Raw genomic sequence first — 13,946 nt, 5'->3', positions numbered from 1 at the left:
AAATTACATCCCCTCTGTCCAAACACATCAATTACATAGTAAAACTTGACCTAACATAATTGATCCATAATGTGGATGTCAGGACTGTAATGCCTAGGTCATGAACAATTTTTCTGCATTTTTTGGAGGGGGGAGGGGGAAACCTAATTTTTCAAGTGGCCATTACTTTCCATAATCCTGTTGTGTTAGAATACTTCAGCTTCCTCACAAGTCCTTGAAGCAGAGAAGTCCTAATCCATCACTGTGTTTTGCTGTAGGGAGGATGTCAGTCGGCTGAAAACCATGCTGTAAGCATGCAGAAAGCTCTGTTTTTTGTTGTGGTTGAAGTCTCTTGTTTTGTCCATTTGTCATAATATCATGTGAATGTTTTCATCCCATATTTCTGTTCCATAAGTCATCATAACATCATGATTACCTAATTCTTTTTTTAAGCCATTGTGTTGCTGAATTTAGTTTCATACCTCTCAACTATTTAATCTTGGGGGAGCCAGTGCCAACAAATTGCATCCCCTTCCTCATAACACCAGCTGTTATTGACGAATCCAGGAACAAGAATAGCCTGGCTTTGGAAATGGATTTGTCATAGTGTTATTGATGATGATTATACATTGTTGGTGTTACTGATAATGTTCTTTGTCCATTTCCCCAAGAATAAATAAAGGGGGGGGTGATGGAAATAGTGGTGGGGATGGGGTATTTGGGAAGAAAATGGCCCCCATTTTTTCAAGGGAAAAGACTGCTCCCCAATATGTTTGTTCCTTGCTATGTTGAGAGATATGGTTGATTCTGTTTGATTCTGTGTTTGACTCATCTGTTCTGCCTTTTTTTTGTTGTCTCACCCAGCATTAAGAAACCACAACTTCACTGTGCTTACCTCCCATAATTCTACCTTTGTATATACCAATGACTCTGCCTACTCTAACTTCTCTGCAACCGTAGGTGAGGACTTCAATATTTTTGTGCTGCATTTGTCGAGCTTGGACGGCGATTTATTTGAAGGCCAATCTGATTTCTGATTTGAATTCAGTTACCCCCTTCTAGGATATTGGGGGAGTAAATGTCCCAGGGAATAGTAAACACCTACAAGGAGCACTGCAGAAAGTAAGAATGAGAAATTTCAAATTAGGATCAAAATTATTTGAACTGTTGGCACCTAAAACAGGGGTTCTTACCCTTGTTTTTGGTCATGAACTCCTTTGACAGTCTGGTGAAACCTATGGGCCCCTCCTTAGAAGCATGTTTCTAAATAGTTGAAGGAAATGATAAATTTCAGTTTCAGGTTGGTGAAAATAAAGATGTGATTTTTCCCCTCCCCCATCTATGTTCATAGACCCCATGAAATCTCAGACACAGGACCCTTGGGGGAATCTGTGAACTCTAAGTAAAGAAGCCCTGCTGTAGCGCATCAAGGAGGATGTAAATTATCTTCTGTTAAGTCAACAAGCATTTATTAAGAACCTACTGTGTGCCAGGCACTGTGCTAAGTACTGGGGCTTCCAAAAAAAAGGGGCAAAAGACAGTTTGCCTTCAAGGAGCTAACAGTCTAGTAGGTGAATTCCACATGTAAGCAGCTATAAGCAAACATGATATCTAGAGGGTAGAGTGGAGATGATTGCAGAGGGAAGATAATCCTGAATGATTGCAGATCAGGAAAGGCTTCTTTTAGAAGGTGAGATTTTAGCTGAGACTTGAAGAAAGCCAGAGAAACCAGGAGATGGAGGTAAGGAGGGAGAGGGCTCCGGGTCTGGGGAAAGCCGGAGAAAATGCCCAGAGCTGTTGTGAGGTGGAGTATAGCAAGGAGGCCATCGTCACTGGACAGTAAGAGGTGGTATGTATAAGAAGACTGGAATGTTGAGGGGAGAGCGCAGGTGATGAAGGGCGGTAAAAGTCAAACAGAGGATTTTATACTTGATCCTGGAGGTGATAATAAACACTTGTTGACTTGACTTCAGAGTTATGGTGCCAAAGGGGGTCTCAAGATTCTCCCCGAGTGGCTTGTTTTCCAATGAAAGTAATAGAAAACAAAACAAAAGCAAAAACCAGATACGAGATCAGTTTTTTTTTTTTGTAAATATGAATGCGCCCAAGTCCTCTCCATAGTCCATATATTTTAGAGGTTAAAAATTGTGCTTTTTCATTTCATTGCAAATCTGTATTGTGATAGGTTCCTATAAATCCATCACATGTAGTTAAGACTAAATGAGATATCAGTAAAGTGCTTTGGGAAGCTCAAAGGATTACACAAATGTCAGAGGTTATTATTACTATTATTATCATTATTAAGCAGCAGCAGCAGCAGCAGCAGCAACAACAACAATAATAACCATAAATAGAAGTTTTCTAAATTGACCTCATGCAAATGTTAAACCGTCCTTGCTTCTGGACCTGGAATCCTGTTGAAATTCCCAGAAGTAGGTCTTTAAAACATTTTCTTCCTGGATCCTGGTAACATTAATGAATATTTTTTAAAAAAGTCCCTTCCCTTAAGGAACCCTCTTAAACTAGATCATGAAATGATCAGGATGCCATATTGCTTAGTAGATAGGGTACTGTACTTAGAGTCAGAAAGACCTGGCTTCAAATCCTACCTCAGATAGTTACTGGCTGTGTGACTTTCTCTGTGCCTCAGCTTCTTCTTTTATAAAAGGAGGTGACTGGATTCAAAGGACTTCTAAGATCCCATCCACCTCAAATCTATGATCCTATGGTCTCAATGCATTTCAGGATCCAGAATAATCTGGTTGGGTTGTCAACGTGGTCTAGATTGACTGGGAAAATTACTTTCTAGGTCTCCCCTTTACTTTGTACTATGTAGATTCTCTACCTTTCCCCTTCCCCTCAGAAAAATAAAAAAAAGTCCTCCCATGAAAAAGAATAAGTTGAATGGATTATGTATGATGATCAATTAGCAGATGCCTTTAGTGTCAATCATTGTCCTGCCTCTGATGGTTGGAGAAAACTGGTGAGTTGAATCAGGTGATGACAATGATGATGATGATGATGATGATGATGATGATGATGGTGATGGAGAGGGAGGCTTAGATAGGCCATCATGTGGGATGATCAAATGATAGGAATGGGTCTGTCTAGGTCAGTGGCCATGTAGTTGTGCAGCTTACAGGATACAGGTGTGTTGACAATTAGGCAACTATAAACTTTGAATGACACCCAATTTTTATAGTCTTCTCTTATCTCCTCCATAAATCATTTGTACCAGGCCCCCATTGTCAGTTATAGTAATATGGGCTCTGGGAATCAAACTGAATTAGATTGGCTTTATAAGGACAACGGGAAGTATGAAACAGGAAGACTGAAACCGTTTAGATTAGTAATTGGCTGGCTTATTGAGTCATGGTTTATATAAGTCCTCCTTGAGTGGATTTTATTTTTAAAAAAGATTATTTCAAAATTTGGGAATTGGGGTCCCTAATTAGAGCCCAGAAGGAGATGGAGTTTAGGATTAATAATTTTAAATTCTAGTTTGAACCTAAATATTACCCTTGTAAAATTAAGTAAAATGGGAAGGTGGGAAAAGGAAGGCCCTAAAGTAATTTCTTTAGCAATACAGCATAGATAAGGCTCAGGTCAGTGGCTCAAATCTCCCCTAGGAGCTCAGGGAATAGCCACTAGTGAGAAATACCATCAAAAACACGTTAGTTACTTACATACCTGACTCATGTCCTAAGAAGGTTTTTACATCACAGGATGACTAAAGGATGATTTTGTCATTTTCTCCTTACCTAGACATTGTAGAAGGGAAAGTCAGTAAAGGCATTTACCTCCGAGAGAAGAGAGGAGGGACGTTACTGTATTACAAAGCCTCTTGCATTAGTAACCCAACCCTGTGTGACCCTGAAGGTAAGTGATGGAATCCATTCTTATGTTTGGAAAATGGGACTCTCGGGTCCCTTCTGACTCTAACTTTCATTCATTAAACACACAGTTATTAAGGGTACTATGTTGATATTGGAGATACAAGGAGCAACATGAAATAAAAGTATGACACATTCTACTGGATAGGGGCTGGTGGAAGGCAGGGGGAAGGAGAACAATTCATGCACACACAAATCAACACAAAATGCAAAGTAATGCTAGCATTAAGGTTTGCAAAGTGCTTTACCTGCTAACTCATTTGGTCCTCATAATAACCCTGAGAGATAGGTGCTATTGTTATCCTCACTTTACAGAAGAGGAAACTGAGGCTGAGAGAGGTTAAAGGATTTCTCAGGGTCACATAACTGGTAAGTGTCTGAGGCAGGATTTGAACTCAGGTCTTCCTGACTCTGAGTCCAGTATTGTGCTACTGAGATGGGGATGGGGGGGGGGAATGAATCACCAGAGGGGAACAGAAAAAGTCTTTTGTAAGAAATAACTGAGCCTTGAAGTGAGCTAGGAATGGTCAGAGACAAAAGTTAAGGAGAATATTCTATTTATGGGGTGAACAAAGGTCTGGAGATGGAACGTGAATGTCACATATAGCGAACAGTAAATAATTCAGTTTGCATGTAGAGTGAATGATTGGGAGTAATGAATTTGGTTTGGAGTTTGAATTGCCCAGAGGCCATCTGGTTAGAAATGTCTACCAGCCAGTTAGTGATTTGGCTCTCAGGAGAAAGGCTGGAACTGGACACACAATTCTAGGAGTCATCTGCAGAGAGGTCACATTTGAGCCTGTTGTAACTGAGGCCGAGTGAGTGGGTTTATAAAGTGAAGAGGGCTTAGGACCAACACTTGGGAAATGCCCACAGTTAACAGACAGGACAAGGAAGACTGAGAGGGAGCAGCCAGAGAAGTAGGAAGAGATCAAAGGAAAGCAGTAGTGTGAACTTCCAGGGAGGACCGAGTAAGGATCCAGGAGAAGGGGAGAAGGGGAATGGTCAGCACTTTTGGTGGGGCATTCAAAAAGGGTGATGATTGAGAAAAAGTCATCGGATTTAGGAACAAACATAGAAGGCTTTTTCTAGGCATTTGACTACAAAAGGGAGGAGATATATAAGATGATAGCTTAAAGGGATGGAAGAGTTAAGTGAAGGATTTTTAAAGACAGGAGAGACAGCACACACACATACATATATACACATACGTACACATATAAATATTTATGTATATGTGTGTGTGTTTTAAAGTGGCAAAGAAGGAACCAGTAAATAGGGAGAGAATAAAGCTTTGTGTGTGTGTGTGTGTGTGTGAGAGAGAGAGAGAGAGAGGGAGAATGGAATAAGATCAATGTCACAAATACAGAGGCTGACCCTGAAGAAAAGGACTACTTCATCAGAGACTAAAGCAAAGGAGGAAAGAATGCATAATGACATAAATGGATTTTTGAGGTTACAGGATCATGAATTTAGAACTGGAAGGGACCTTACAGGTCAGATAAAGAGAGTAGAATAGGAGAGAGGGAGCTCTTGTTAATGTTGGACTATGTAACTTGGAGTTGATTCTTTTTTAAAAAGCAGGTCCTCTTCCTTAATTGTGTTGAGCTTAGGATGTAGCAAACTTAGTTTGCATCTCCTTATGTCTCCAATCTGTAGTGGACATAGATGGCTCATAGTATGGCTGTGATTAAAAACAAGGCAAAAAGCATTAGCTCATGAATAATCCACAAAGTGAATAATTGAGAATTACTCTTTTCTTCAGAAAAGAAATAAAGCTTCTGGTACTTAGATTCTGGGAGGAGGGGAAGACATGACACGCCAAATTGAAAACCCAGTGGAGAATTGTTCTTCCACCTTTGAGCCAAGCTCCCTCCTTCTGTCTATTTAATTTTGGCTTGAAACAACTTCCTATATCTAGGAAAAAGGGTTTTAAAGAAAGCCTTCCACGAAGGCTCCAAAGGCTTTTTGGCGATCACGTGGTTTTATCAAAACAACATGGTGATTAGTTAATTGTAAATGATTCAGAGAGACATATGGATTACATTTCAATCCAAATAAACAAAAGCTTTCTAATTCAGCAGGAAAGTACTTGAGAAAACATGTTTTGGGCTTTGATGAAACCAAAAAGCTTTGGAAAACTGTTTTGAAGGCCCAAAAACATGGCCAGGTTTACACTTGCCTGATTCAAACTGTTCCTGAGTTTAAAAAAACATTATAAACAAGCTTTGCTTGTCTGTGTCTCTAAGTTAAAAACAAATCAGAGGTCAGAGGATGATTGGATCACAGATTTGGAGATGGAAGGCATCTTAGGGGTCATTGAGATGGGCACCTTCATTTTACAGATGAAGATACTGAGGCTGAAAATGGTGGTAACATCAAGGGAGTATAAATCTTGAGCTCATTGGCGTCCAAGAGATCCTCTTTCCTCTTTACAGAGGAGGAAACGGAGACCGAAAGACATTAAGAAACTTACCCAATGTCATATAGTTAATGAGTATTAGAGCTGAGGATTCAGAGAGGATGGATTGGAGACATGGACGCAAATGCTGCCTAGTGTGCAAAGAGTCAGACTGATGTTTTCTGTACTTCTAGCTTAGGGAGGTCAGAGAGGCCTCTGAAACTAGGGCTTTTATCATATGAATGGCCCCTTCTTGGGCAAAGAGAGAGTCTACTGTAGCCAGTGTTCCCAGGGAAACATGAAGGATTATGGGGTCATGCAATCATAATCACAACATGTCAGAGTTGGAAGGGACCTCAGTTGACCATCTAGTCTAACCTGTGTTGTTGCTCTTTGGTCATTTCAGTTGTGTCTGACTCTTTGTGACTCCATTGGGGATTTTCTTAGCAAAGATACTGGAGTGGTTTGCTATTTTCTTTTCCAAGGTCAACAGAGTGAGGTGACTTGCATAGGGTCACACAGCTAGTAAAGGTCTGAAGCCAGATTTGAACTCAGGTCTTCCTGATTCCAGGTCTGATGCTTTACCCACTGCACCACCTAGCTGTCCTAGTCTAGCAAGAATCCCCTTTAGTTGCAGCGAGAGACAATGATATAAAAGTGCTTAAGGATCTTCAAAGCAAGGTACTTTTGTATATAGTCTTTCACTGAACTTTTACAGCAACTTAATGAGATTAGTGTGACAGTTATGGTCTTCATTTCTACATATGAAGAAATTGGAACTGAGAGGGGTTGAGAGACTTGTGCAAGGCTACGTAGCTAGTGTCTTAGGTGGCATTTGAAGCCTCTGCCTAGAGACTTCTAGTGAAGGGGAAACCGTGCATGTTTCCCCTTTCCTGTTTGATGGTAGGCTTCTTGAGGACAGGAACTATTTTTGATTTTTCTTTGTGTAACCAGGACTTAGCCCAATGTCGGGCACATAGTTAACCCTTAATACATGTTTGTTGATTGTTTGATGAAGGGAGTTGCCCAAAGTCACAAAGGTAGCAAGTAATACAACCTGGATGAGAAGTAGGACCTCTGACCCCAAATCAAGAATACTTTTTGGCATGACCTGGTACATAAGTCAGGATGGTTTTGTATTTGATTTTGGTAGTTAGCTGGAGGCATGCCCAATGCTAGAGAAACAGCCCTAACATGAGCTCAGACCCCTAAGGATTACTGTGCCCTTCCCACCCTTTTCTATAGACTAACTTTTCATAAGACCCACGAACTGGGGTGGTTTAGGGTGAAGGAAGCCATTCTTTAATTAGTCCCTGCAGTTCAAATCTTCTCTCACCTAAGAGTCACGAGTTTTACTCCCTGTTTATGAAAAGTAAAAGCTGTAAGAGAAAATACCCTCTAGAAAACATTTCTCCTCTAAGAGCTAGGAGAACTTCCAGTCTTTGTGACAGAAATGCTATGTACATCTGAAAGAGAATTTAGGGTTTCAAATGAGCCATTCTCTCATTATTCCATCTCAACCACCAAATCCCAGGTGTCTACTTTTGTATCCAAGGACAGGGAATTATCTTTGGGATGGGAAGATGACACCATTTCTTTATTCTTCTTTCTTTTTTTTTTTTTTGGTAATTGTCCTTTGGTCTTTTTATTCCCCCAAAGTTTTGCTCTACTGAGAGCTCAAACAACATTTTCCCCTTGAGTGGTGCTAGCCTTCATCTGGAAACCCCAGTGGATTCCCAGTGAAATCCAATCTGTATGTCCCTGGTTCATTTACACTTAACTCATCAAAATGGTGGTACCAGTGTAAGGCAGAGGTATCTACAGCACTGAATGAAAGAATCAGATTAATGTAATTGGGAAATATTTAACAAAATAAACACAAATACAATAGAACATAGATAATGTTAATATGTGATTTTCTAAGTCTATATGTGGCAGGTAGGGATCCTGATGAATGATTAAGTGGCCTCCATTTCTATTTGAGTTTGACACTATTGGTATAAGGCATATTAGATGCCCGAGGTGATCATTTTGAAGTTTTTTAAAAACATGGATGGAGGTGGGCTTTCAAATACACTGTCCACCTAAGCTTTAGAGTTCAGCTCCAAATTTGATCTTGGTCAATCCACTTTTTCTAATCTCAAATCTCCCCTGGATAGATTTTTACTTACACTTAGGTATAAATTGGGTGCTCTTGGGTAAAATATAATTCAGTTAGCTCCTGAGCTAATGGAGCAGACCACACCTGTCTTCTATACTAATGTGTGTCCTCCTTCTGATTGGCCTGACAGTACATCATTTGGACCTCCCCTGTTAAATAAGACAACCTTGATTGGTGGACATTTTAATGAGGAGGTGGGCTAAGAGCTCTCAGTTCTTCCCTGTTACTCCATTGTTGGGAGGGGGGGCAGAAAAGAACATCCCTGGGGAGGGTGTTAGCTCAAAGTGGTTTCTAATTATGGCGTAAGCAGAGGTAAGGGGGGCCCCACCCAAATTAGGGAGCAGATGCCTTGGGGAGTGGCTGGGAGCAATGACTTTATTCTATAATGACCTTCAGAAGAGGACTGTCAGAGGTTGGAGTCTGAGGAAATGGATGGATTCACATGATAAATAATACAATCCAACATTACTTTTCCTCAGGTCCCTTTCAGTCCTAAATCTTGTATCCTATGAACCTATCAGAAATTGAAGTCTATTAGCTTAGTGTTCAAGAAACAATGGCCAATTCTTCACCATGATGGGGTATCAGAGGAGGACTAAACTGGATGTAGTTCAACCAGGGACTTCCTTTTCAGAGATGGAAATGTATGGGTTTTTCTGCTTAAAAAAAGTAGACTCTCTGCTTTCTGACTTACATTAACTGTATTTTGTCTTGAATTTTTTACTTTAATGGAGACATTTGTTGAATCTGATTCTCCCGTTTGTGCAGAGAAAGGTGCTAATGCCAATGATACAAAGTATGGGTTTTTTTTTTGCTTCCCTCCCATCTTCCATCCCGTTATTTATTTCCTTTCCCCCTTTGCCTCTTTGTTGGCTGCCTACACTCCTGACAGTTAGCTGCCTCAACTAGAAAGGGCCCAACAAAGTGATTTCCATTATAGTGTTAGTTGATAAAATCCTAAGGTTACTTACATTACTCTTTTTAGGGGCATTTGAATTTTAATAGTAGACTCTTGAAAGTTGAAAAAGCCTTTGGACTTAAATATATGTATGATGCAGTTGAATGATTGCTGGAATATGAGTCCGGTTCAATTCTGGAATCCATACACAAGGCAGCTATGTGACCTTGAACCCCACACCCAACCCATTTCTTCCCCCATTTCCTTATTTTAAGGCAAAGGAGCTGGACTAGATTATGCCATATTATCCCTCTATCTAGCTGTTCTCAGACCCTGTTTCTTCCTGCTGGCCATTTTCCATTCTCCCTCTTCCACTCCTGATTCCAAGTGCATTGCTGTATTCACTATGCCACACTTCTTCTAGAAAGGAAGGAAGCATAGGATGAATCCAATGGCCTCTATTTATTTTCATTTCTTTGGTGGGAAGTATCTGAAGGAAAGGAAGGGACTCAATTTCTTCTCATCTTCAGCGACTTCCACGGTCAATCACTTAACAAGCATTTATCAAACACTAATCATGTTCTAGGCACTAGGGTTACAAAACCAAAAAATGAAACAGCCCCTACCCTCAAGGAGCTTACATTTCTTCTAAGAGTAATGGGCTGATTTCCTCTGACTTACAGTATTAGCTGGAGCCATCAGCTCATAGTTGGCAGTTGGAAAGAATTTCAGAGGTCATCTATAGTCTAACTTGCCCATTTCACAGAGGAGGAGAATGAGGTTGCCCAAGGACACACAAGCAGACCTGGGATTCGAACTCAGTTCCTTTGACTCCCAGTCTAGATTGCCTCCCACCATTCTGGTATTAGGATGCAACAGACTTGAATCAACTAAAGTCTTCTTCAAGCATGAGACTTTTCAGGCAGAGACCTTCCCACTCTTCTGTAACCTCTACATTGTTTATTTTTCCTGGGGAAGACATTCCCACCCTGCCCTACTATAGGCTGTTGGCAGAGGTAGGATGTCATTTTGATTTGCTCAAGCAGAATTTTATATGCTGCTGAAGCCCTTTGGAAAAAATTGACTCCTACAACTCCTCTGGGGACTCTCTTTATTTTCTTTTTTATAGCAAAATTATACCACAAGTTCTATTTATTTCACTTTCAGTGTATAGTTCCAGAAAATGGTGAGATAGACATGGCCCCAACAGACTATGATAAGGAATGAGTTGAGAGCATTTGACTGTCTCTTCCTGGTCTTACTGCCACTGGAGATCTAGGCTAGGCTGTGCTGATCACTGTTCTTTCTCTCATTAAAGAATCTGTTCCAGAGTTGATCAAGTATTGTTTTTGGACTAGACTGGTTTCAAGAACAAAAGCCTTTCCCCCCCCTCTTATCACTTAAGGAGACTAATTGACTAGATGGTTTATCTTTTAATACCACAAATATAGGATTGGGAGGTATTTTGACAATCTGTGGCTATGTCTACAGGAGGACTATGAAGATGATGAGGGAAATGGAGTCCAGATAATATGTGGACAGCTATAATAAAAATAACAGTACTAATAGTTAGCATTTATATAACACCTACTATGTGTCAGGTATTGTGCTAAGCACTTTACAAATATGATCCCCATTCTACAGTTGAGCAAACTGAGGCAGACAGAAGTATAGTGACTTACCTAAAGTCATACGGCTAGTAAGGGTGATCTGAAGGTGGATCTGAACCCAGCTCTTCTGACTCCAGGCCTAGCACTTTTTGCACTACACCAGGCTTGCCTATAGCTCTTTCAATGTCTGCAAAGCATTTTTGACATGTACAGAGAAGACTTGGTGGTGGTAGTGGTAGAGGATATGACAGAAGTTTGCAAGTATTTGAAAGAATGCCATGTGGAAGATGGTTCTGATGGAGATAGTTGAGAGAACTGAGGCTAGGTTCAGAATTAAGCCCCAAAAGAATTTAGCTGAGACCTTGATGAGGAATGAGCTTGGGGGCATATCTCCCAATAGGCTTCTATTGTGCTATATTTTACATTGAAAGGAGATATTTGGTTCTTAGAATGGAGACATCCTAGGAATCCAGAGCAGAACCGAAAGTAATGAATTGGTCCTATTATCCTATGATTCTCTGGTTACCTATGGAATGTTGGCAAAGCCACTTAATGTTTCTGGGCCTCAGTTTCCTCATTTGCAAAATGAAGGGGTTTGACTAGAAGGCTTCTGAGGTCCCTTCCAGCTCTAGATGTTGCAAAGAGGCTTTTTAGGCTTAATTTAACGTAGGCTTGGTGAAGGAAAACATATCCTTGCAATTAGGGCTGTCCTAAAGGGGAACCATATGTTTTGGGAAGTAGTGAGTTCCTCCTCCCCAGAGGACTTCAAGAAGAGGCTGGATAATCCTAAGAATGGTGGTGGAGGGGATATGTGCTTACAAAAGGTCTAGGCTAAATGTGGTCTGAAGTATCTTCTAGTATTGGAATTCTGCAATTGTGGGTGGAGATGAGGTCAGGAAGATCTCCTTCTCCTCTCTGGCAAGAAAGAGTCTGTTCACTGAAAACCTCAGCAGCTAGTTCAATTCAATTCAATCGATTCAGGGGCCGCTAGGGGACAAAGGATAGAGCACTGGCCCTGGATTCAGAAGGACCTGAGTTCAAATCCGGTCTCAGACACATAACACTTACTAGCTGTGTGACCCTGGGCAAGTCACTTAACCCCATTACCTAGCCAAAACAAAAAAAAGCAAAACCAAAAACAATTCAATCAATTCAGTCTAATTCAATAAACATTCATTAAATGCTTACTACATTTAAGTTTCTGGGGATACAATAAGAACATGAAATAATGACTGCCTGCTTAGCACAGTGCCTGGCACATAGTAGGTGCCATATAAATGCACGTTCCCTTCCCTTTCCCTACTGCATGCAGAAACAGTTGGATCTGTGTTTTTTTTTTTTTTGGTTAGGCAATGGGATTAAGTGACTTGCCCAGGGTCACACAGCTAGTAAGTGTTATGTGTCTGAGACCGGATTTGAACTCAGGTCCTCCTGAATTCAGGGCCAGTGCTCTATCCACTACGCCACCTAGCTGCCCCTTTATCTATCTATCTATCTATCTATCTATCTATCTATCTATCTATTCATTCATCTATTTGTTTATTTGTTTATTTAGCTGTTTATTTATTCATCTATTTATTTATTTATTTGTTTATTTATTTATTTGGATCTGTGTTTTCAGAATGCCACTTTGGCAGTTCTGTGGAGGATTTGTTAGAAAAGGGAGTGACTGGAGTCAAGAAGACCAAGTAGGAGTCCATTCAGATGAAAGAATAAAATAAAATGTATGCCGTGCCTGGATATTGGTACTTTCTAGTTCTCATTGATAACTGAATCTCTTGCCTTCCACTTTCTCAGGAGTCACATTTTCATTTTTCTGGAAGATCCAGGGAGAGCAGCCCAGGACAGCCCTTCCAGCCTATGGAGGGCAGGTTATTTCCAGTGGATTCAAGGTCTGCTCCAGTGAAGGAAAAGGCTCTGTGGAATTTTACACTCGTGAGAATTCTATGAAGTGGGAGGCCAGCTTCAGTCCACCAGGTAAATTTCAGAGCTGTCTCTGTTGTCTTCTGCTTGGAGACTTTGAAGGGACAAACAGCTGCTTTATGGGGCCCAAAGTATTCAATGATAAAGAACAGACTTTGCTATATTTAGATAATAACTATAAACCCCATGTTGTCTGGTTTGGTACAAGCTTACTGCTTTTTAAGGTGTCATTAGGGAAGGTTATAAAACTCACCATTTAAACATGTATTCTCCCCTTGCCACAGATCATGTGTGGTTTTCAATCTGATTCTACAAGCACTTATTAAAACTCTGTTCTGTGTTGGAAACTGAGGTCCAGCTAAGTGAAATGTTTCACCCAAGGTTGCTTAACTAGTAACAAGCATAGCGGGGTCTGACCCCAGGTCTTTTGACCAGAAATCCAGAGCTCTTTCCATAATTTCATGCTAAGGTGATCATAGGTCACCTTAGAACTGAGAAGTCTTTTACAAAGGAGAGATCTCAAAGAGATGAAACAATTCCCAACTGCAAGGAATTTATATTCTACTTGGAGGTGGGGGAGGATACAGCTTGTTCACCAATAAGCAAATGCAAAATACATGAAAAGAAAATATAAAGTAATTGGGAGAATACTAACAACAGGGGAGGGAGAGAATCAGGAAAAATCATGTAGGGTGTTGGAATGGACTTAGCCTTGATGGGAGTTAGAAATTCTGAAAAGTGGAGGCAGTGTGGCATTGGGATTAGAATCAAGGAGCTGAGTTCGAGTCCTAATGGTGCCATTTAAGGACAGTGTGACCTTGGCCAATGTACTTAACTTCTCTTGGCCTCAGTTTCCTCATCTGTAAAATTGTGGGGGGTGGTATTAGATGACTGCTCAAGTTCCTTCCAGTTTTAAATTCTTGAGTTTAGGAGGTGAGGAACTCGAGCATTCCTGGGATGGGAAACAGGCTATGTAAAGGCAGGGAGATGAGAAGCGATAAGTTATTTCTAGGGAACAACAAACAGGCCGATTTGGCTGGAATATTGAGTGCGTGAGAGGGCGTAATAAGAAATTAATCAA

At 40.6% G+C, this 13,946-nt stretch overlaps 1 protein-coding gene across 1 annotated transcript in view; it reads left to right on the top strand.

The window, feature by feature from the left end:
• ADGRD1 (adhesion G protein-coupled receptor D1) overlaps positions 1-13,946 on the top strand; it is a 458,528-nt gene that overhangs the window by 21,085 nt on the left and 423,497 nt on the right. The window contains 3 exon segments of the mRNA XM_021004341.2: positions 844-939; positions 3,745-3,858; positions 12,740-12,919. Coding sequence (XP_020860000.1) covers positions 844-939; positions 3,745-3,858; positions 12,740-12,919 — 390 coding nt within the window.

Source organism: Phascolarctos cinereus, unplaced genomic scaffold (genome assembly GCF_003287225.1).
Source record: "Phascolarctos cinereus isolate Bilbo 61053 unplaced genomic scaffold, phaCin_HiC Scaffold_4;HRSCAF=312, whole genome shotgun sequence".
NCBI classification, from domain to species: Eukaryota; Metazoa; Chordata; class Mammalia; order Diprotodontia; family Phascolarctidae; genus Phascolarctos; species Phascolarctos cinereus.
Note: the sequence above shows the minus strand (reverse complement) of the source record. Positions and strands in the feature narration are given on the sequence as shown.